The following is a 25,903-nucleotide window of genomic DNA, read 5'->3' on the forward strand; positions in this document are numbered from 1 at the left end:
TTAAACTATAGTAATAATATGAAATAAATAAAAATGAAGAAGGCAATCAATCCCACTTTATCTATTGTAGTGTGTTATCCAGACAGTATTATTACGTGACACCTCCATGGAGTCCAAGAACTCGAGTCGCCCGTAACAATAATAATAATAACTCATCGCGGGAGGGCAATCTACGGTACTCCGCTATCGCTGTCTTTAAAAAACACTTTATAAGCATTCGCATTAATTTGATTAAATTAAAACCTAAGCAAACGGCTAAGGTTTTAATCGAAAAAAAAAAGTTTCTCGGTGCAAAATTAAGGAGCTCTGTCCATATTAGTAACAGAAGGAGAGTCAATAATGAAGAAAGAAGTTATTATTCAGGAATTTAGATAAACTCCGCAATTTATATATATAAATATATATATATATATATATATATCGAATTTTATTTACTGCTGCCTGTATTATAATATAAAAGCTATGTAAAAACTCCGAATTCTTGTCATCCATGTCTTATTGCGTGAAAACACATGCACACCTTGTGCCAAATCTAGTCAGTTTTACCCTCCCCCCACACGGCCAGATAAACATTTATTACTGCTCCTCATTTTAGTCCATTTTGTGGGATTTAAATGTGAAAGTTAGATAAATACCGAATTCCTTGCTTAGTGTTCTTTCCAGAAAGTTTTTCATAATCATTATTTACATAATACAAAAAATTTGACTTTGTACTATGTGTTGCTCAGCTGTCTTGTCTTAACTGATTGTAGCCGAAACCTACCTTATAACCAACGCCCCAGGAGATGATATTTCAAAAATTTCAGATTGCACTATGTAAAGAAATGAAGAACTGTAATTAATTAAATAACAGTTTTAGATAATTAAATTTTGAATCCTTATATCTGTATCTGCTGAGGTTAGTTATATAGGGTGAGGTGCTCATATACACAGACGTTACTGTCAAATGCAAACTTATGACTTTTATCTAAGCTTCTTGAATCGAATATGAAGAAGTGCCATTGTTCCGCTACCCTCCACTAGGAACGTCCCTTACTAGCAAACGGTTAGCCAACATAGCAACTGACAGCAAAATCTGGTCACCTACACAGGGATCGGACGGAGGCCACACACAACTATCCCACAAACATGAGGGCCAAGGTCGATGGAGCTGTCACATCGGTATTCCGCTTTTGTACAAGCGGCTCAGATGATGTAAGTACATTTGCGTTAAATTCTGTTCTTTAAAGAAATATGCGAGCAAAAGTCATCCCAAAGACTAGTAGAAATGTCATACGGTTATAACTGCAACTATCTGTAAACAAATGCAAAGATGGCGGAACGCTACGATATCTAGGTCGAAAAAGCCCACAATTTGTTCTTTAATGGTAAAGTAAGCGACAATTTTTAAGGAATGAACTAAAATAATAATAATAATAAAGGAACAAATGAAAGACATCGTCATCAAAGGTAACAAGGATGTGTAATAAAATAAAAAGCTATGTAAAATAGTTAAAGGAACTACAATTGATCACATCTAAAGGTGCAAGTTAAGTTAGCTTGCCCTGAAAATTAACGACAAAGACTGAAATTTTTCTAGCAAAAGAATCCACACGATAATTGAGTTACATTTTAATTTATTATGAAAGAAGAAAAGAAGACAATGTAGAAAAATTAACATTCAAACATGAATAATAAAATTCCAAGTTTTATATTTAAATGAAAGTAATATTTTAAACATGAATTAAATAAAATATAAATATAACTTAATTTAATTATACCACTTTATTTATTGATATTTTTAATTTTAATTTCATACATTTATGTAACTTAAATGCATTTTTTAATTTTCAAGTTTCATTTATCTAAATTCAGCCATTCCTTTGTCCTTTCTGTTTATTCATGATAAACAATAACACAACAGTGACTTATTGAAGTAATTCATCTTTATTATTACTTTTTTTATTTTCAGTTATTAAAATTGAGTACTTGAAAAAAATATATATATATCAGTGTCACCTCATAATATTTGTGAGGTGACACTGATATGTGCAGTTTCAGAGTTGTGAGCAAAGGCTCTCCATCTCATTCAGCCTATTGTTTTTTTTTTCAACAATTGTAAATTCAAGTTGGTAAGTTCCTTTATGTTGTCCATCCAACTCTTTTGTAGTCTTCCCACCTTCTCATGCTATCAATCTTCCCTAACATAACTGTCTTTTCCAATGATTCATTATGCATAATATGCCCAGAGTACATTAACCTCTGTTTAGTGATCATTGCCTGCTGGGAGCATTCTGTCTTTATACTCAAAAACTTTCTTATCAGTCATTTTTAGCCTTAAAAGCCTTAAAACTTCTTAAAAGTGGTATTCTTAAAAGTCTTCTCCATGCCTACAATTCAAATAAATCAATTTGCTTTCTGTGTTTCTTCAAAATAATCCAGCTTTCACATTCATACATCACGACTAGAAACACCTTTGTTTTGACAATTCTAACTTTCATGACTGGACTAACATCTTTGTCTTTCATAATTTTTATCAGGTTTAACATTGCTTTTCCCCCTTGGCTATCCTTTTAATTTCATCTTCACACCAACCATCATTTCTTATTCTGGAAATTAATTATAATTTCAGTCATAGCTTTCAATCACCTTTATTTTATCTACCTTAATCCTAAATTCATCCAAATTGCCAGAAGCCATCACTTTTGTTTTGCTGATGTTTAAATCAAGCCGAGTTTTTTTTTTCCTTTCCCTCATAACCAACAGAATCAACTGCTTCAGATCTTCCTTAGTTTCTTATATGTTGGTTGCATTCATTTGTATATCCTAAATTATTTATTTTTCCACCACCAAATTTAATTCCCGTTGGGTCTTTGTCTAAGTTGGTCATTCACATAATATATTCACTATAAATATTAAAAAGATGGTAGGACAGTATACAACTTTGCACATTCCTTTTTCTACTCGAATACTGTCTGGTTCTCTGAAGACTGTTTTTGCTGAAGCTTCTTGGTTGTTATACAGTCCTCTAATCAAGATGCTCTGGTATTCTCATTAAGTAATAGCTTTCTTATAATCAATAAAACAGATGACTACTTCCTTCTGAAATGCTCTTTCCATAATCCATCTCATGTTTGCTATCTGGTCTCTAGTTTCTCTACCTCTCCTAAATCTTGCCTGTTCTTCTGGCATTTCTCTATTCACATGTGGTTCTAGCCTTTTTTTGGATCACTTTCAGCCTAACTTTACTTGGGAGTGAAATTAAAGCTGATAATTTAATTCCCACAATCTCTGGGATTTAATTTTTTTGGAATTGGAATGAATATTGATGTTTTCCAATCTCTAAGCCAGCACGTTTTCTTCCAAACATGTTGACAAATACCGGCCCGGCTGGCCGAGTGGTTAGCGTATCCACTCTCCAGCCAAAAGACTGCTGGTTCGAATCCTGCTGTGGGCATGAATGTTTGTGATTGTCTGTGGAGAAACTAGTGGTGGTGGTGGTGGTCGATGGTAGATGGCATTGGTGTAGTTGTTGTCATTTGGTGGATTTGAGTGGTGGAGATAGCACTGTAGGTGCCCTCCCTCAATGAGTCTTTGGACTCCCTGGAGGTGTCAAATAATAATAATAATAATAAATTTCAGTCAGTATGTTCACTTCATCGCCAGCTGCTCTCAATAATTCCATTGACACTCCAGCTCCAGGAGTTTTTTCTTTTGGCAGCTGTTCTATTGCTAATATCACTTCGCTTTTCGTTATCATAGTTTCTCAGCAAATTCCCCTTCACTATTAATATCTTTCTTGTACAAATCCTCTACATACTCTTTCCATCTTTTTTTTCTTTCTTTTTCACTTCTTCCATCAAACTTATTCCTGAAGTACTTTTTACTCTTCCTAATCTAGGGGTAAATTTCCCTCTTTATTTTTCTCTCTAAACAGATCTCTTGTTCTATCTGTAATGCTATTTTCTTCAATTTCCTTGCATCTTTTGCCTTAAATGTTTTTCTTTATCTTTCCTTGCCTGTCTCTGGAAATCTGCACTCAATTGTCTAACCCTTTCTTTGTTTATCTGAAGATTCGTTTTTCTTTTTTCTTCTGCAATTCGAATGGCTTCTTCTGACAGTCATTTACAATCCTTGGTTCTTGTTGCTTTACTTAGATTCTTCTTTGCTTCTATTACTATATATTTTGTTTCTTCCCACAGTTCTAATGATCTTCCCATCTTCTTTTCCAAATTTTAATTTCTTCAGCATTCTGCTTCTACTTTAAATGCATTGTTTATATGATTTACATCAAATTTGATACAGTCCTTTTGTTTCTTCTTAATCTTTAATTTTAATTTAACTTCATCTATCAATAATTCATGATCTGTTCCACAGTCTGCACCAAAATTCAATTCAATACAGGTGCCCCCCCCCTTCCCCCAAAGATTAAATCTTGAGTGCGCTACTGAAATTAGCTGTATATAAGACAGTGTTCAAACCAATTTTAACTTATGGATCTAAGAGCTAGATCAGAAGTAAAACACTTGACCAAAGACTACAGACCACAGATAGGAGAGTCCTGACATGAATGGCATGAACAGATAGCATCAATGGCAATATATTAAAAACGAGGATATTAGGAAAGAACTTGACATTGTCAGTATCCAGGAATGTGTTAGCAGAGCTAATCTCAGGTTGTATGGTCAGTTAAACAAAATGGGAGAGGAAAGATCAGCAAAACAAGTGTTCTCTGCCCAGTTGGCAGGAAAAGGACCCAGAGGATGACCAAGATATAGGTGGTAACTATTTTTCATTTCCTGACATTTCGACCCCCATATCAAGGTCATCTGCAGTATATCTACCCTATATATATAAAATGATAAGCCTTTTTATATCACGTTTTTTGAAACGTTTTGAAACTCAGGGGCTACCCTGAGTGTTGAGTCTTCAACATTCAAGTCATCAGAATTCAAGGAGAACTGGCCTACCAGTCTGGAACTTGGGGGACATCGGTGCCTCAGGTGCCGGGGGTGACCCCTTTCGAGTCTTCAAAATTCGGGTCATCAGAATTCAAGGAGAACCGGCCTACCAGTCTGGGACACGGGGGGGGGGGGGGGGGGGGGTAGGTGGCATGGCCCCCTAGTACAAATATACAAGGACAAGCCGAGCCACATTTCACACAGTAAGCTAAAGAAATAATGATTTGATACAGGTTATTCTACTAGCATGATCTCTAGTAAAAAAAAAAAAAAATACAGATTAAATTACGCATTAATTAATTATTTAAAAACTATATCAAAGCTAAATTCTATTTAAGATAACATGTGAGAAACATTCTTTCATATATATATATATATATATATATATATATTGTAAGAACACTATATATATATATATATATATATATATAGTGTTCTTACAGCAACAATGATGTCCTATTTTTAACATGACAGTTATATTAGATTTAAGATTCTGGATTATCTACAGTCCTGTTTATAGTTAACTCTTAGGAAGAAAGGTTCTGTGGGTAGAATATGTGCCATCCATATGCTTGAGATTTTTAGACCATCGTTATTGTTCAGATTGGAGTAGTTGATAAGAATCTCACAGGCTTCCTTAAATTTGCATTCATACCGTGTTTTGGTGTGATGTAAACAACTGGTGCTTTTCCAGTCTATTCTATGTAAAGTGTTCAGGGCATGGTCAGAAAGGCCAACTTCACCATAGTTATTATATTTAATGTGTCGTTTATGTTCCTTTTGTCTGATAAGAATTGTGCATCCTGTTTCCCCTATGCATGGTAGATTACAGGTGCAATAAATACACCAGGGTGGGCCAGTGGAGGGAGTGGATCTTTGGATGAGTTGAGTAAGCTTTTTAATTTTGCAGGTTTAAAGGTGGCTTTGAGGTTGTATTTCTGTAGTATTCTGTTTATTTTATCTGATGTCCCTTTAATATAAGGAATGGTTATAGTTTTATTGTAGTGTGGTTTATCTTTGTTTTTTATTCAGGTCTTATAGAGAATTTTCTTAATAGTGTTTTGGCTGTAACCATTTTTTAGGAAAGTATTGCTGATAACTTTAAATTTGTCTTTAAGTGCCTGTTCATTGGAGCAAATCTTCAAAGCCCTGTTTTTTAGACTATTAATGACACCTAGTTTTTGTGTTGGGTGGCGGTAGGATTTTATGTGTATATATTGGCCAGTATGTGTCAGTTTCTGGTAAAGAGTGAAGGAAAGACTACTAGAAGGAAGACATGTGACCAGTGTATCTAGAAATGGAAGTGTGTTCTGCTTTTCAATCTCAGTTGTGAGCTGAATGCGTTTGTGTTATTTTTTTAGGTGGCTAAGGAAAGTATCTAGTGTCTGGCGGCCATGGGGCCAGATAATGAACACATCGTCAATGTACCTAAGCTGGACTTTGGGTTTTAAAGGAGAGGAATCTAGAGCATGTTGCTCAAAATGTTCCATATAAAAGTTAGCAATACAGGGTGATAATGGCAAGCCCATGGCTGTGCCTTCTTTTTATAGGTAGAAAGCATTTTGCCATACAAAATAACCAGAATATAATACACCTCTGTCATATCTGGAGGGAATTTGTTCTGTAAAAGAAGGATTGTGCCATTGATTGGGACATTCGTAAAGTGGGCAGAGACATCAAAACTGACTAATAAATCATCTTTTTCATAGACTAAAAGATCAACAAAACCAACGGACATATTTGAATTTCCCCACAGAGAATGTTAACAACCAACCAGAAGCAAGAGACTACAGGAGCCACCAGTCTCCTCCAACCACGCCTTAAACAAAGATGAACTCTCGCTACTCAGCAAAGGTCTAAATTTTGTCATATCACCTAGATTGATGAGCAAATTGGATTTTATTTGTAATATTAAAATCCCATGCTTAAGATTCATCCCAAAATACCATAGCAGATAAAATACGTTTAGGAACCGCCAACATTTTAAATATAAATTATAAGAAAACAATAACAAGCAATTTAATGAAACACTAATTAACATCGGTGAAATCATTAAAATCAAATCCGAACATCGTGATAACTAGAGCCGATAAAGGGAGTGCCATCATTATTCTAAACCGAACCACATATTTAGAAAAAATGAATCTGCTAGTCTTGGACAATAGTACATACCAACTTGTTAATTACGACTCAGCCAATAGAATAAAAAAGAAAACAGAGAAACTACTTAAATCAATTACTACGTGGCCTGAAGATACAGTAAAAAAATTACTTCTGCGCTACGCTCGTTCCCTGAGAATTTACGGTCTACCTAAGATACACAAACAAAACACACCACTCCGGCCGATAGTCGAAGGTATAGACAGCCTGAATTATCTTCTAGCCAAGAAATTAGTGGCAACACTCAGGGAGTTGGTAGGTCATTCCCCCTCCTATATGAGAAACACAACATTTCATAAACATAATCAAAGACATTACATTAGAAAAAGATGATTTATGATGTCTCTGCCCTCTTTATGAATGTCCCAATCAATGACCCAATGCTTCTTTTACAGAACAAATTCCCTCCAGATATCACGGCGCTCTTTGTGCATGCATTACGTTCTGGTTATTTTGTATGGCAAAATGCTTTCTACCTACAAAAAGAAGGCACAGCCATGGGCTTGCCATTATCCCCCCCCCCATACATTGCTGACCTTTATATGGAACATTTTGAGCAACATGCTCTATCTAGATTCATCTCCTTTAAAACCCAAAGTCCGGCTTAGGTATGTTGACGATGTTTTCACGATCTGGTCCCATGGTCGACAGACACTAGACACTTTCCTTAGCCATCTAAACGAACAACACAAATGCATACAATTGAGATTGATAAACAGAACACACTTCCATTTCTAGGTACACGTCTTCCTTCAGGCAGTCTTTCCTTCATTGTTTACCAGAAACCAACACACACTGGCCAGTATATACACATAAACTCCTACCACCCAATACAAAAACTAAGTGTCATTAATACTCTAAAAAACAGAGTTTTGAAGATCTGCTCCAATGAACAAGCACTGAAAGATGAATTTAAATTTATCAGCAGTACTTTTCTAAAAAATGGTTACAGCCAAAACACCATTAACAAAATTCTCTACAAGACCTCAATAAAAAATAAGATAAACTAGACTACAATAAAACTATAACCATTCCTTACATTAAAGGGACATGAGAAAAAATAAATAGAATACTACAGAAATACAACCTCAAAGCCACCTTTAAACCTGCAAAATTAAAAAGCTTACTCAACTCATCCAAAGATCCACTCCCTCCACTGGCCCACCCTGGTGTATTTATTGCACCTGTAATCTACCATGCATAGGGGAAACAGGATGCACAGTTCCTATCTGACAAAAGGAACATAAACGACACATTAAATATAATAACTATGGTGAAGCTGGCCTTTCTGACCATGCCCTGAACACTTTGCATAGAATAGACTGGAAAAGCACCAGTTGTTTACATCACACCAAAACACGGTATGAATGCAAATTTAAGGAAGCCTGTGAGATTCTTATCAACCACCCCAATGTGAACAATAATGATGGTCTAAAAATCCCAAACATGTGGTTGGCACATATTCTACCCACGGAACCTTTCTTCCTAGGAGCTATCTATAAACAGGACTGTAGCTAATCCAGAATCTTAAATCTAATATAACAACTGTCATGTTAAAAATAGGACATCATTGTTACTGTAAGAAAACTATCAATATGAAAGAATGTTTCTCCCATGTTATCTTAAATAGAATTTCGCTTTGATATAGTTTCTAAATATTTAATTAATTTTTAATTTAATTTAATTTTATTTTATTTATTTTTTTTTTTTCCACTAGAGGTTATGCCAGTACAATAACCAGTGAACAAATCACTGTTTCTTTAGCTTACTGTATGAAATGTGGCTCGTTTTGTCCTTGTATATTTGTATATACTGCAGATGATGACTTTGATATGAGGGTTCGAAATGCCGGGAAATTCAAAATAGTTATTTATAACACGGTTGTAAAGTCCATATATTCCAAAATGTATTTTCTGTATTCTCTTCTAACAATGACTGCTACTCCATTTCTTTGAAGATTTTCATTTCCAGAGTAATAAATTATCAGTATCGAAGTAACCCATTCCTGTCCTTCTCAGTTCACTAATTTTTCAAATCTTAACTAAGTTCTTCTAATTTCTTTCTTTATCAGTTTTAGTTTTCTTTGATGTGTGCTTCTTACATTCCATGTTCCTTTATTATTATTATTGTGTGGGCATCTCCATGGAGTCTGAAGACTCATTATGGGAGACCCAAACTATCCACACACACACTATCATGTCTCTCCTTGAACCCATTAACAGACAAAGCACTCACAGTTGATTCTGGCAACCTATTTCACTCATTCACAGCTCTCCAAGCAAAAAATGTAGTCCTCACACCCGTACTAACCATACCGTTATTTCAGCTTCCAAAGATGTCCTCTTGTTCTGATCCCTCTAGCCAAGTGCTGAAACATTTCTGCTGCATCAACCTTATAAAACTCTTTAAGCAACTTAAATGTTTCTGTCATATCCTTTCTGTTTCTCCTATCAACAAACTTCTGCATTCCACATACCCTCAATCTATCCTCATAGGGAACAAATCATTCACCATCTTGTTGCTTGATTCTAAATCTTCTCCACCACTTCCTCATCCCCAAGAAACCCAGAAGACCAGACCTGAGCAAGTAATCCAGATGTGGACGTATCACTGCTTTATAAAGTGGAATAACAACTTCCTTATTTCTACTTGTTAGTGTGTTTTTCAATAGCCAAGTAATCTTATGAGCTACTTTATCAACCTTACCACTTTAGCTTCATCGATTTCCTGGAGTACAGTTCCATCAATATGGTACACAGCATGTAATCTATTCCAGCATAACTTTACATTTCTTCACAATTAAACTGAACCCGTTTTCTTTTGTCCATACTGACAACCTGTTTAATTGTCCTGCAAGTTCTCCACATTTCCTTGATTAGCCATTACTCTACATAATTTTGCATCATCAGCAAACAACTGACTGTTTCCTTTCAGGTTATTTCCTGTATCATTTAGGTACAACTTAAACAGCAGTGGTCCCAGCACTGAATCTTGTAGCACACCATTAGTCACCTGATTTTGCCTTGATTCTGTCCCTCCATATACCACTTTTTTTATGTGCCCATTATAAATGGACAAAAACAAATTAACACAGTAAGAAATGGTAAAAGAAATAGGGTGGATACAACATTGATTGTATCCATCCCTATTTGTTCTAATTTGTATAACAAGTTTTATTAAAACACTTAAGGAATAGAACAATGTAGTTAGGAATATAAATTAAATTAAACTTTAATAAATATTTTCCGATATTTCGGCAATGTCACATTGCCATTTTCCAAAGGAACTTACAAAAAAGTTACGTGCACGTAGGCATTACAACACAGAAACTGGGAATGAAAAGATGAAGCTATTGTTCTCCTAACAGTCCTGATGGTGCCCTCTAGCGGGCTAAGTAGGTGTTCTTGGCCGTTGGGCTGAAGGTCTGCTGATGTAGGCCTCCCAAATTTGGGGCAGTCGCATACACCCAAATTTGTTGAGGTTTGGAGAATTTCTCAGGGCTGAGGCTGATTCCATAGAGAGTCTTTCAAATTTGTATTTGCTACAGTGTATCACTGTAGCTTTCTTTCACCGTATTCTGTGGCGTGTATCCAGAGCATGGTCTGCAAGCCATGTGGTATTCTGTCAGGTGTCTTTGTAAAATCCAGCAATCATCTGGCTTCTAATTTATAACAGAGTTCCATGTGGTATTCTGTCAAATGCCTTTGCAAAATCTTGCAATCATTGTGTAGCCATTTTCTTTATCCAACTCACTGTTACTCTATTATAAAAAAAGTTCATTACTAAGGCATGATCAGCTCTTATATAAATCAGTAAAGCAGAGGCACCTTTTTCTGAAATTAACTCTGTCAGAAGTAGAAGACATCCTTATTAATTTAATTAGAAGTTCTTCGCTGCTCTTTCCTAGTAACTATTTTGATGCTTTCTGACCTTGGTGATCTTCCAGCATCATACTACAATAACTAAGCCTCTCTTCATAAGATTTTATATTTACATGATTTGCTCTGTATTTATAGGCTCATAAAAACAAAGTTAAAATTTGATATTCCCAAATGAAACTGATATAAACAATATAATGATTCAGTATGTTTACAGAACAAAGAACTTTTTACTCGGGTGAAAAAAATTAACTTAAAAAAAGAAAAAATGAACAGGAGACATTTACTTTTATAAATTGATCGAACTGTAGGGATAAAACTTTTGAAACTTATATTTGTCGCTGTACTGCCTATTTAAATTCTTGATGTTAGGCCTGTAAAGTGAAGATTTCTTATCCATTTTGTTGCCTGTTTAGTGAGTGTCTGTGAAAAGAGTTGATATCAAGTGAACTGATAAAAAAATGAGTTTGTTAAACATATGCCACTAATTTTTTTTTTCTTTTTATCAACCCTATTCCACCCCCTCCCCTTACACATACACACAACAGATGGCAAAATCTATAGTGTATCAGTTCTGTGTTGTTGTGTGTGCGTAGGCAAGAGAAAGAAAACACCTCTTGATTTTTTTTAACTTCTGTGCCCACACACTTTTTTTAAAGTGTGTGGGCACAGAAGTTGATGGAAAGAAAGAAGAGAATGAAAAGTTAGTTTGTTATGTAGAGACACTCACTTAAGTCTGTGTTTACAAGGAATGGTGGCAATCAGTTCAGTAGAGCAGTACTGATGAAAATACTTGTAAAAGAGATATAAGATAGAATGTCTGTGAGAAAGTGACATGTGAAAGGGAGAGAGATTACCAATTAGCCAAATAGTTTTCTTCTAGTTAGCATAAAGCATTTTTAGAGATAAGTTTGGTGCACCAACCTGTATGTTAAAAAAAAAAAAAAACAGGGTAATGCCATAGATTTTGGATTTATACAGTGATAGGAGTAGGAGTTGTAAATGTGAGAAATAATGTATTGCAATGAACACCTTGTTTTTTGGAGACAAGAGATTATAGAGAGAATATGCTTCCAGGAGAACCTAGAGGTTTAATTCAGTCTAAGAGGAGATATTTGATCTTGTGTGATCTCAGTATTATCAGTGATGAGAAGGGATTAAGTGTGAAACCTTTTCTGTGTAAAGTGACACAGCATTGTGATTTGGTGGTGGTTGGAATTTGTTCTTTTGAAATTTATTGAAATTTAGTTGGTTGTTCTCATCCCATGAAATAAGGCACAGATATCAGTATATGAGGCCTTTGATTACAGAAGAAGACTTTGTAGCTTGAGATATAGTTGAGCACTGCAAGATTTGGCAAATGAAAAAGATGAATGAAGAATACTGTCAGCAACCAAACTGTAAATAGACTTTGAGGTCATTTATGAATAGGAGAAAGAGCATGGGTACTGTTGGCTGCTTGCATATTGAAATATGACTTCCGCATTACTTCAACCTTAGTATCACTTCTGGGTCTGGCTCCCACTGATGAGACCACAACAAAGGTCAAACCAGTCTGAGTGTTGGCCCTTCCCATAATGCATAGCATTATACATATCTGTAAGGTTATATGCATTGCATTATGGGATACTAAGGCAATTGATATGAAGTCATTGGCCTCTATATATGAGTTGCTCTATCATGAACTTACTTCATGTGAAAACTTTGTTTGCTTACACGTGGATAAAGGAGGAAACCAAGAATATAATTTCTTGGCATATGTAATTTATAAAACTAACCATTATGTCTGTATTTTTAAGGATATTATTTTTAGCTAATGATTTGAAATGAACAGAAATTTTGAAAAGTAGAGGCATTGTCAGTAAGGCAGGCAAGGAACTTGGCTAACTGTTGAGCAAGTTTATAAGTATGACTGTCTGTGCTATCAACTGTAGGATGTATGATCTTTTGTCTGTTACAGTTTGAATTGTTTTACTTATTGTTGCGTGTCAGCTGAAACATGAAATGTGCTCTAAAAATGCTGGTTTGAAATCCAGCTAAACATAAGCCAGTCAATAAATACTTTTTATATAATTTAGTTAGTTTGGTGTTGTAATGCCATTAAAATAAGTTATGAATAACATTTAACACCTAAGCTTGTCTGTTAGATTGTATACAGTACTGTACTATTATAAGTAATAGTACAGTACTGTATACTGTACTATTATAAGTAATGAAACATTAGTGTGTAGTGCTTCTGTGCACTTACCAATAAAATAATCACCTGGAAATACATGGAACAGACTAATTCTTCAAAGCTGCTGCTGCGTTATTAATTAGATAGTTTTCATCAGCAGAAGCAAGCATGATAGTTTATTAACAACAAATTGTTTAAATTCAAGAATTGCAGCAAACCATTATGAGGATGATTTACTTAATGCATAACATATGGAATGTCTAGGCTCATCTTGAGGAAGAGGGAGTTTAGGTGAAAGCAAGAGTAGACCTCTTTAAAAATTTGTACATTATGTCCAACTTAGTCTACACAGTTTGCTTTCTTCTTTAATGCATAAATTTCTCTGTAGCAAGCAATTGCAGCTTGCAAAATATTTTCAGCAGCAGCTTCTAAACACTGCATACATTCTGCTGTCACTTCATCCCCATGCTGCACTACATTTTTTGTCATTCTTTGTGCAGTGCAAGATATTACATTTTTCCAAAAGAGTCTCTGGGAGTTTTCTCACCTTTAATAGTAGCAACAGTCTGAGTGAAAGGATTTGTTAATTATAAGTTGAAAAGTGACTGTGTGTGTGCGTGTGCATACATATGCATGTTCACACATGCATGGGTTTCACCAAGATGGGTGATGTTAGTAAGGAGATTTGTGCATTGAGTGGCAGAATTCATACCCTAGAGACCAAACATGGAACTCAGACTCAAGCCACTTCAGACTTCCATTAAGTGGAATCATGGTCTCTCCTGGAGGTAAAGATTGTCCAACTTTAAGCTACAGGCAGCTAAAGTTACAAAACATTGACTATGGAAAGCAATAACAAATTAGTATTATTCATTCAAATGCATTCTTCATAGCTAGAAACGATGTGAAATAAATCAAAAGAAAATAGTATTGCACTGATAGTTATACAAGAACCTCGTTGCTATTGGTAAGAAATTAAAATAGTTTTGACTTTTGGATTGACTGAGTCTTGCATCTCTGTTTTTTTAAGAATTTTAGAAAATATTTTATACTTAAGAGATTGATTTTGTTATTAGATCTTGAATAAGTGCTAATTCCATGGAGTTAAAGCTTTATCTGCAGGTATGCATGTAGATTATTACAGTGATTAAAAAAAAAATCAAATCAGCTAATGCCATTTTATTTCCTTATAGGGAGTAGGCAAGGCCTTTTAACCCTATCTAGCTTTTGGAGACAGCTAATTCAATCTCCAATCAGGGATAGCTGGCTCAAAACTATCACTAATTATAAGTGGCAACCGATGAAGAGGTTGGCAAACAAGTGCTGCCATCTCTTGGTACTTAACCCTAACAGGTTATGTTCTTGTCTGAAATAGTGTGGGTTCTACAATTGAAGTTCTTCAATATCTTTACAGACATTCAGCAATATTGTGGACTTCATTAGAAATCATAAGCATAATCCTTAAAATGGGTAGTAATGGTGTTTTTTTTTTCCCTCCTACTTTAATGGCAGTGCAAAGAATAAAGGAAAAAGTCTGGAAGAGTTCTTTACCTCTACATTTATACATATATTATTTATACATAGTTTACACATTAATGCCCCATTCTTTGACAACAACAAGGGAAGCATTGATAACAAAGCAGATAATACTATTTTATACAAAATTACTGAATGAAAATGTGGAGAAGGAAAAGGTCCAGATCATTGTTTAAATTATTTCATCAGTAACCAAAGTTTAAAGGGAATTCTAAAGTCAAAATAATGTAATAACTTTAAAGTACACCACTAAGAAAGCCAAATTAAATGCATCAGCAGAAACAGTAAAAGATGAATATACAAACTTAATCTTCTAGGTAATTTTATTTGTTAATAACAGAAAAATTACTTAGTTCTATGGACATCATCATTCAGTAAGACACCCACTTTTTCATCTCTCAACTTTCGTCTAACACCCAAACTGTTGTCGTGGTTAGCCGAGTGGATAGTATACTTCTGCTCTTAAACCAGTTGGTTATGTTTTAAATCCACGCTGTGGGTGTGGATTTTTGTTAATGTCTAGTCAGCAGGTGAATTTCATTGTACAAAATAAGACCACCAGCACGCCCATTGGAAGCCTGATGCAGCTTAAAAAGTTGGGTTTGGTCTTAAGAGTCGAGTTTGCAGATTATCTAGTCCCTACCCATAGTACTAATGTATGATAACTTTACCTCTTTTTTTGAGTGGGATCCACATAAAAAAAAAAACAACTAAAAATACTTGAAGTAAAGATCCATAGCATATCTTTACCTTGGATGTTGTTGGAATGATGAATTAAATTTTAAGAAAAGTAATGCATGCATTTAAGTGAGTTTGTGAGAAAGCTTACAACCAGAGCCGGCGCTAGGGTCTTTGACGCCCGCATGCAGTTTCTATCTAAGCGCCCCTGTAACGAGTGTGTGGTTCGGGAGTGTGTGGTTCTTTTACGATAATAAAAATTTAAATTATTTGAAATTTCTTAAATAAATTTTGACAGAACAGCTACACGTTGGTTTGCTAAATGTAATGAACCGGGAGTGTTGACTAGGCAGGATAATCGTTAAAAACCCATATATTCAAAAAATTCTCAAAAGTTAAAGCAAATTTTGATAAAGCCACTTCACTTTAATCATTGAATATAATGATACAGGGATTATAGCCTTCTCACCGACCCGAATCGCTAACAAAATTAAAATGAATTTTAATTAAAGTTAAAATTTATTTGAACTAAAGTTTAAAAAATTCTTTCATTTTACAAGTTACTAAGAATTTAGTAACTTGTAATAATTTTTATAAGTGGAACTATCTTTTAGAAAAATAAAAGAAACTCGAGATAGATGAGAAAATAAGAAATGAATTCACAGATAATTAGAACATTTAATATAAGTATTCAAAAAATGACATCTTTACAGAATAACAGAAAATAAATTAAATTACATAAATATACTTGAAATTTTTTTTATTAAAATTTTAAGGTTTTTGTTTTTATTCACAAAATTAGAAATAATGGTCTTAACATCTAATTCCACACATATATCATTTTCAATAGCTATTAATGCCAAACTAACAAGCTTTTTTGTGACATATTTGTTCTTAAGTAGGTTTTAATCAATTTCATCTTGGAAAAGGAATGTTCACCACTCGCTGCACTAACAGTTAAGGTTAATAGTATTCTTAAATCAATTGAAAAGTTATGGAAAGATAAATTATTGAACACAATAAAATTAAGAATATCGAAAGGGCTTTTGAATATTTAAATTATCTTTCCGAAAAATTTCCCAGAAAGCACATAACTCGTCATATAGTTCTATTGCATTTACGTTTTTATTGTTGCAGTCCTTCAAGAGAATCTCTAAATCGTCACAAATTTTTCGTAAATCTTCGTTATTAATTTGTAGTAATCTATACAAGAAATTGAAATTATCATATCTTTTAGTTGTTCAAAATGAACATATTGCAACGTCTAGAAGTGTATAAAACACATTCACTCTAAATTTATCTTCTGGGAATTGTGCCGTTTCATCATGATGTTCGTAGTCGAATTGTCATGTCTTCTTTCGTACTCGAACTTCCATACTAGTTTTAAATTCTTGTTCTCCATCCACCTCTTCACTCAGTTCTTTTGCCGTTTTTAGAACTTCGTTAAAATTTTTATCTGATCGATACTCTTGTAAGAATATTTTTAAGTTTTCGATAGATTCTAAAGCAAGTGTAATGTTCATATTTTTGTCTTGAAGCATTTTACTCACAGGGTTTATTCTGTTAAGTAAATCATACCAAGTTATAAGAGCAAATAAATTTGTAGTCCTTTATTTTAGCACATAATGTTTGTGCTTCATGCTGAGTCTCCTTATTAAAATTTTCATTATTTAAAATTTCAAAAAGCGCATCATAAATTTCTCCTAACTGATATCATAGAGGGCGGATTGTATTAATTTTACTTTCCCATCACGTTTCTGATGGCTGTTTCAATGTTAATTTTTTTACGAACTTTAAAAGGATTGCTCAACGTTTGTAAGAGAATGAAAAGAATTGTATATTTCTTGAATAATTGCAAAGAAACTAATTGTATCTGCATTCACTTTAGCTGCATCGTTAATGATTAAATTTAGACTATGAGCAGCACATGGCATGCAAAAAGCTAGAGGATTTTTGTTCAAAAGCAAATTTTGGAGCCCATATTTGCTCCATTGTCATACCCTTGACCTTGCATGTCTTCAATGGGAATGTTCCATTTTTCCAGTTGTTCCATTATTGTTGCACATAAACCACGTACTGCAGAATCTGATATATCTGCAAAACCTAAAACGTTTTCCCTGATCTTGACAATTTCATTGTCACAGGAAACAAAGCGAATAATAATGGTCATTTGTTCTGTTTTACTTGCATCAGGTGTGCAGTCTAAAATTATGGAATAATATTTAGATTTTGGAATTGATAATAAAATTGTATCCCTAATTGCGTTGCTTAAAGTTTCCAATATCTCATTTTGACTGGCTTTACTCAAATAGTGTACTCTATTGTTTCGTTGTAGGGTCCTTTCAACATGATTTTCCATAACGGGATCAAACTTCCCAAACAGTTCAACTAATTTTAAAAAAATTGCCGTTATTTCTTTCATATAATTTATCAGATGATCTGCGAAAAGCTAAATTTCAGCTACCGAGGAATTTTATAATTTCAATCAAGCATTCTAAAACACTCGTCCAATGTTTCTTTTCCATTTCATACATGCTTTGATCTGGAAATCAATAGTAGTTTTGTTTTTTTAAATTTTTTTAAATTCAAGTTCCTTCCATTTTAAGAAATTTTTCATGTGAGTTACACTAGTCTCATTATTATTATTATTATTACTATTATTACGGGCAACTCCAGGGAGTCATTAGACTCATCGAGGGAGGCCCCAAATCATCACAACTATCTGACATTCATACAGTATCTATCATACCTCGCCTTAAACTCATTCACTGTCACAGCATCCACTACAGACTCAGGGAGCGCATTCCACTCATTCACTACTCTAAAAGTAAAGAACCCAGCTCTAACACCTTTACTAACCACACTTTTGCCCAGTTTCCATGGATGTCCCCTAGTCCTCCCACAACCAGCCCTGTTCTCAAAAATATCTTCTGAATTAATTTTATAGAAACCCTTCAGTAATTTGAATGTCTCAATCATATCTCCCCTCCTCCGCCTATCAACCAATTTTTGCAACCCACAAATCCTCAACCTGTTCTCATACGGTTCATTCCACAGACCTGCTGTCATCTTGGTCACTCGCCTCTGGATCCTCTCCACATCCTCCCCATCAAGAAGAAACCTAGGTGACCAAATCTGAGCACAGTAGTCTAGATGGGGTCTTATCAAGGCTCGATAGAGAGGAACAATAACCTGCTTGTCTCTGCTTGTCAACGTATTCTTCAGCAACCAAGTGATTTGATGAGCTGTTTTGGTCACTTTTGCAATGTGTCCCCTAAATTTCAATTCCCTATCCACCAACACTCCTAAATCTCGTGCCTCATCAATTTCCTGGAGCAGGGTTCCACCAATGCAGTAAACTGCCTCCAATCTTTTCACCCCAAAATGCATAACCTTACATTTTGCCACATTAAACTGACATCCATTCTCCTTAGCCCAGACCTCCAATCTATCCAAATCATCCTGCAAAATTTTGACGTCATCTGCATTCACTATTGCCCTACCCAACTTCGCATCATCCGCAAACAAATGAACTGTTCCTCTCAGATCATTTCCTATATCATTTATGAACAAATTAAACAGCATTGGTCCAAGAACAGATCCTTGTGGCACACCACTAGTCACAGGCCGTCTTGTGGACTCTACTCCCGAGTAAACCACTCTCTGATATCTCTCCGTCAACCACCCTCCTATCCATCTCACCAACCCTATGTCCATTCCCATATGCTGCAATTTACTGATTAGAATTCCATGTGGAATCCTGTCAAAGGCCTTGGCAAGGTCCAGTAGAATCACCGTAAACCCATTACCCTTATCCAGTTCAGCCGTCACTGTGTTATAATACGTGAGCAAGTTACTGAGGCATGACCTACCCTTCACAAAACCATGCTGTCCCCGATACAGTATCCCATTTTCTTCAATCCGATCTTGTATTTTCCTTTTGACTATTTTCTCTAAGACCTTTACAATGATTCCTGATATGCTAATCGGTCGGTAATTTACAACAGCAGTCTTGGAACCACCTTTATGCAGTGGAACTATTTTCCCCTCTTTCCACCCGCTCGGGACTAACCCAGACCCGAGACTCAAATTAAACAAAATGGTCAAGGGTACTGACAATTCTTTAGCTGCTTCTCGTACAACACGAGCTGGTATACCATCCAATCCCACAGATGTATTGACATTGAGGTTATGCAATAGACTACTCACCTCAACTTCATTAACCACAATTCCCGTATAATCTACTGGTTTATTCGTTTCTGCAATGTCACCACCTGGATGATATACTTTTGCAAAGTGCTCACTCAGTAACTCAACTATCTCAACTGATTCAGTTACCTCCCTACCATCGGCATTCTTTAAAATCAATCTGCCATGTACATTTTTCCTTTTACTTGCTGCATATCTAAAAAACTGTTTAGGATTCTCTTTAGCCTGCTTGGCCAATGTTCTTTCGTAATCCTTTTTTGCTTTTCTTACCACACTCGTCACCCTTCTGGCCTGTGCTTTATACCGTTCATGTGCCTGCCGGTCACCCTTCTCCTTAAATTCCCTCCATAGTTGTTTCTTTTTTTGCAACTCAAGCTTAATGGTGTTATTCATCCATTTAACCCCTACTTGATTTATTATTCGGACTCTAGGTATACAGTCAGCCATTGCTTCATGCAAGCACTTCTTAACTACCTCCCATGCACTATCAACTTCTAGTCCTTGCAGTTGTACATGCCATGGCACTGAACCAATCAAACTCCTAAGCTTGTCATACTTTCCCGCCCGATAATTCCACATGTACCCTGTCTTAATTGAAAATTGAAATTCTACACCTTTAGCCACCTCCCAAGTTAAGACCCTATGATCACTCTCACCGATTGGTGGCAATGTGGTCATATTTGTTACAGCCAAATCCTCAGATGTAATTACTAGGTCAAGCACTCTCTGACCCCTAGTATTTTCCATTACATGCTGTCACAGATAGTTATCCCTTAATAACCGCATAAAATCCAGTTCCTTCCTCCCATGTGTCCTCTCCTCACTCCAATCAATGCGACCATAGTTGAAATCTCCCATAATAATCACCCTCCTTCCACCCATTTCTTCTATTTGCTTGTGCATACTGTCACCACCATCTTTTCCATCACCTGGTCTATAGCAGCACCCAATTGTATATTTAGTTCTGCTAGCCACAATCTCACACCAAATGACCTCAAATGTGCTCTTTTCTCTATCCTGCAATTCAACTTCTATTCTCCTTGGCTGTAGCTCATCAGCTATCATCAACAATACTCCTCCCCCCATTTTATTCTCTCTGTCATTCCTGAACACACTATACCCATCACATTCAATCCCACTAGTTATATCATCTACAGTCAGCCATGTTTCACTAATACCTATAACCTGTGGTCTGGAAGTGCCAACCATGGCCAAAAACTCTTCCTTCTTGTTCCTAATACTCCTAGTATTAGTGTACATGAATTTAAGACCCCCATTAGCCCCAACCCTACCTTGATGCCTTATATTAACTATCCCACTCTGATTTGTTGTCCTTATTTGCTCTGGCATATTATATTCATTCTTACATTCAACTGCCTCCTTGTTACAGCCAAATCCTCAGATGTAATTACTAGGTCAAGCACTCTCTGACCCCTAGTATTTTCCATTACATGCTGTCGCAGATAATGCACATGTCTATGTAAAGTTGTACTTGCATTTCTCCAATCGTTATAACTTCTACAAGACTCAGTGGGTGATTCAGTTGCTTCAGTAGATGCGACAAGTTTGCAACAAAAGCAAAAAACAGAATTTAAAGTTTCAGAATAAATGAGCCATGTTCTTGGCACAAGCTCCTGTTTTCTATTTTTCTATTATAATACGTGTCACCAAATTTACGACCATATGTATCTCTGGGATATATTATATTTTTATTTTGAACAGGCCCCATTACAATTAAAACAACTCGTAATTTTTCATCAGTATTTCCCCGTTCACCTGGATCTTCTAAATTCACGGAGACTAACAACGTGTTAGTTTCGTGGTCAACTACAACTAAATCTTGTTGTAGTTGACTAAATCCTAACAATTTTTCACTTAAATCATGTTCAGTTATCGTGTTCAATAGTTGCAATAGTACCTTCATGCAAACCAGATGATGTGCACGGTTCTTCAACTCTGATTTCTGATGTATCGAGTTGGTTACAATCTGCATCAGAATATTTTAATATTTTAACAAATTAAGAGCCCCAGTTTGTTTCCTAATATCTGCTTCTTTCGCAGCATGACGCTTATAATTTTGTGCACCGGATAACTTTTTTTAAATTTTTGATTCCATTTCTATTTTATACCCACAAGAAATTATTACACAACGCGACACAGAGACAAAATAATAGTCCGCACTCCGCTACTGTCAGTAGCTTACTAAGATGCATACCATATGACTGGTTCACTAGCAACAAATGCTTTGTACAAAAATTCGTTTCTGCGCATAAAAACTGTTTACTGTTTCACTTTAGATAGACTGCAGTAGACACATCATTCTGCAGGCAAGCATTTAGCCTGCTCTAGCTGCAAAATTGTAAACAGCCAGCTGATCAAAGAGGTGGCAATATACATGTTTTTTTTTTCAATTTTTATTCGGTGTATACAGCTTCATTTATTTTAACGTTGATCATTCTAAGAATTTTTTTGTTTTTATGATAAAAATTTTGTTTCTTAAAAATTAACTTATGAACTGTTTCCTGGTGGCGGTGCCCCCATCGTGGCGGCGACCACATGCTCTGCATGCCCGCTTCCACCAACCCTGCTTACAGCAGGCAAGATTTAAGACAGTTCAGAAGAATGTAGAGTTAAAAGTAACTATCAATCCAAAGTAAGCATATATGGGGGAAAAAAATGGAAAATTTATGTTTCGACTGCTTCTAATTTTTGGAATTGTACATATCAATTAATGGAAGACAAAGGATAAAAATGCATGTATTGTTGTGTCCCAATTTATGATTTTTATTCTATCAAATAATTTCCACTTATCTATGTTCTACTATTATCTATGCACGAGATATCACCAAAAAATTTACTAATACTCAAGTTATTTCTCCCCTTAGTACCCCTAATATTTGTATTATACTACACCTTTTGGGATATTTAGTTTGAGATATTATATACAAAAACAAGGAGAAAGAACTAAAATATGTCTGACAGTGAAACAATGTTGCAGTCATGACACTTCATCTCATTTCTTAACACATTAATTTCCCACGTGATTAGGTTCTTAATTTTTCAAGTGGTGCATTGGACAGCAATTTCACACAACTGTTTTATCTTTGGACAAAAGGTTTATTAAATTCCTTAACATGGTACTATTCAAATTTTAGTTATTACTCAATTCAATGCTATACTAAATATTTACAAACTGACATTAGCTTATCATAAATAATTAAGCTATGATCCTATAATGGGTATTACGATCATGCCGCCATACACATTCAACACATAACTTCATATGACATGGACATATAAGATTAATTCTCACTATTTAACTATCCAAACTTAAGTAGCTTAACTAAACCATTTACTGCACTAACACATAACTATGATATTTAAACTTTTTTATACAATATAATACACATGCAAAATTCTCAGCACACTTAATTACTCATATAACATTAACACTAGCCAGCTTACTTTCAATATATTCTGTCAGATACTAAAGTCCTAGTATTGTTTTCTTGGTCACTTCAACAGTTCAGTATTAGAATAATGATAACTAATACAGACGAATCTTAGTTAACACGAGATATATTTTACAGTACCTTTCTTTCTTGATTTTTCCACATGGGCCTCTACCTTTTTCTGATCGAACTATCTTGGTATAACTTCTCCGATAATCTGTTTCTCCTACGTTCCTTTTGGAATTGAACTTTGCTTACGCGGTCTTAACCTCTCGTAACTAAGGACACACTTTGAATCATCTATATAACGGCTGTACAACTCGCAACGTGGACATCGATTTCTTTACTTCTTTCCCTTTCTCGTAGTTGACACTGGAGTTAAAACACAAAAAATATGTGTGTTTCAACCTTTTTCTGATCGAACTATCTTGGTATAACCTCTCGGATAATCTGTTTCTCCTACGTTCCTTTTGGAATTGAACTTTGCTTACGCGGTCTTAACCTCTCCTAACTTAGGACACACTTTGAATCATCTATATAACGACTGTACAACTCGCGACGTGGACATCGATTTCTTTACTTCTTTCCCTTTCTCGTAGTTGACACTGGAGTTGAAACACAAAGAATATGCTTTCTTTTCTTTGACTATATGGCATTCCTCACTTCTTACATATGAAGTACGGAATCGAAGTCCCGCTCACTTTCGTTTCCGTGTTGTGATGGCAGAAATATAACCCCTATCTCACCGCTCAGGAAAACACTGTGAAACCCATACGAAGGAGCTCGCGAGGAACTCTCCTGGAACAAAACCAAAAGCCAAAAAAAAAGTCTCATGGGGGGTTTTCCCACCCATTTATACTTGCTCTCCTAACGGCACCCTCTTTAACTTATTTTCTCCGCCCCTTATTTGATTTTACTTCACCAACCAATTAGGATGAGGTTTTTCTGCCAAACGTCCTTTGGTCGGCGAGCCCGTAACGATGTCTCAATCCGGGTATCGGCCCGAAGCGATTGTCTGTTGTTTTTCTTTCGCTAGCCTCTAACTTAATCCCCTTTCCAAAATTTCTCTATGAACTTGCTTAATATTTTAATCTCTAGCCTCTCACATACCATCTCTTATGACTAATCCTTTTCTGTCTTATTTAGTTAAATTTTCTCTTTTACATCATATTACAACATTAATATATTCTTTCTTTTTGTTAGTTAGTTCAACAAACATCTTTATATTTTATATATTTTATTGAATGCAAGAATATTTCTTTTTCTTTTAATTAATTCATCTATTATCTTTTATGCAGGGTTTTTAATTTATTTATTCTTCATGTTACACCATGATAGCTGAGAATTCTACATTCTTAAGATATCAGGGGTAACAGTATGTTAACAACTATTAGAAAAATAAACAGCGCATTACTATTTTGCAGAAAAAACTGTTATGATGATTAAGTATTAGTAGAAAGATTATAACATGAACAGGTTTATTCCTGACAGTGACAAACAGGGACCTAGTGATGATGATGAAATGGAGACTAATGAAATCTTTATATTACGAGCAGTGAAGCCAAGGACCCACCCTCCCATTGAAGATGAAATAACTTGCAACATATAAGAATAATCTTTGAATTTTCTGATTCATTACAATAATAAATGTCCTTGGATAAAGGATTAAACTAAATTTATTATAGTCTAACAAAGCGAAAAATAAACTTCCAACACCTGATTCATTACAACTATAACAAATGCATTAAGAAAGGAGGTTCTCCCATAATGACTCCCAAGTCCCTTGAAAATCATTTCAGTAATTAAACTGGGGAGATAATGATCTGAAAAAGTTAAGGGAATGCAGTCTAATTAGTTTAGAAATGCCAGTGTAATGATACTTACTAGAGACTTTTTTGATCATCAAAGTTAATTAATCCCTCGATGTTACTGCTTATATCAAAATCGCATTAATCAAATATAATAATCAATGGTAAAAATTACAATTCGTCCACAATCGATTACTGCATTAATAATTCTTTTTATATGGTACTCTTTTAGGAAAGATAAAAAATGAATGCAAAGTAAATGTTTCAGTTTTAGTTTTTTCTTAGCAGCATAAATTCTATGATAACAAGCAAAATAACTCTAGACCAGCGTTTTCTTCAACCTTTTTACACCTGCAGACTGGGGAAATATGAAAAAATTTTGCGGACTGGCTGACGGCTAAGACAGAAACATAAACCAATGTAGATAGTATTTTATTTATTAAATCGAATGTTATAAAATTACAATTTTTAGCTAGTGTGACATCTGCTGCTGCTGCTTAGAGGTTAGAAAATTTAATGTATGTGGCTGGGGCATTGTTTGTGAGAGATGAAGTGCTGCAATAACATCCATTCGATTTCTTTGTTTGATTTTTATGATAGACACGGCTGAAAAAGTCTTTTCACACATATAGGAAGTCGAAAAAACAACCAACAATTTGATAACTTTATAACTCAGAGATGGATATTCTTTTTCGAGTGATATTCAAAATTGAGACAATGATTGCATTTTATGTCTGGACACCAGAGTGATATCAGAAGACAACTCGATCAGCTTTTCTTTTTCACGAGGATCAAGTGCACATGATTTTATATCTTCCAAGAAGGGATTATTAATCCAGAGGTTACCTTTACGAGGATCCTCATTTTCAGGGAAATAATTATTAAAGCTTTCAGCTAACACCCTTAAATGTTGACTTATTATGTTGATTATGACTTTCTTGTTGACATCAGCAGCAATCAAAAATTCTCCCAAAAGTGGAAACATTTTTATATCTTAATCTTGTACATGACTATCCCAAAGAGCCAGCTTCTTTTTGAATGCATCCATTTATTTCTCAGTGTAAAA

At 35.0% G+C, this 25,903-nt stretch overlaps 1 protein-coding gene across 2 annotated transcripts in view; it reads left to right on the plus strand.

Annotated features, from left to right (window-relative positions):
- The first annotated feature begins 475 nt into the window (after positions 1–475).
- LOC150106749 (uncharacterized) overlaps positions 476–25,903 on the plus strand; it is a 59,062-nt gene continuing 33,634 nt past the window's right edge. The window contains exon 1 of one of the 2 annotated variants that reach the window (XM_090392686.1): positions 476–1,194. In XM_090392686.1, the coding sequence (XP_090248812.1) occupies positions 1,129–1,194 (66 nt within the window). In that variant the 5' untranslated portion in view covers positions 476–1,128. Of the gene's footprint in view, positions 1,195–1,409; positions 1,450–25,903 lie in introns of those variants that run through there. The other variant, XM_090392687.1, reaches the window with a different exon arrangement.

This window comes from Typopeltis vanoorti, chromosome 5, assembly GCF_054136105.1.
Source record: "Typopeltis vanoorti isolate ZY-2024b chromosome 5, IOZ_Tvanoo_1.0, whole genome shotgun sequence".
Lineage (NCBI taxonomy): Eukaryota > Metazoa > Arthropoda > Arachnida > Uropygi > Thelyphonidae > Typopeltis > Typopeltis vanoorti.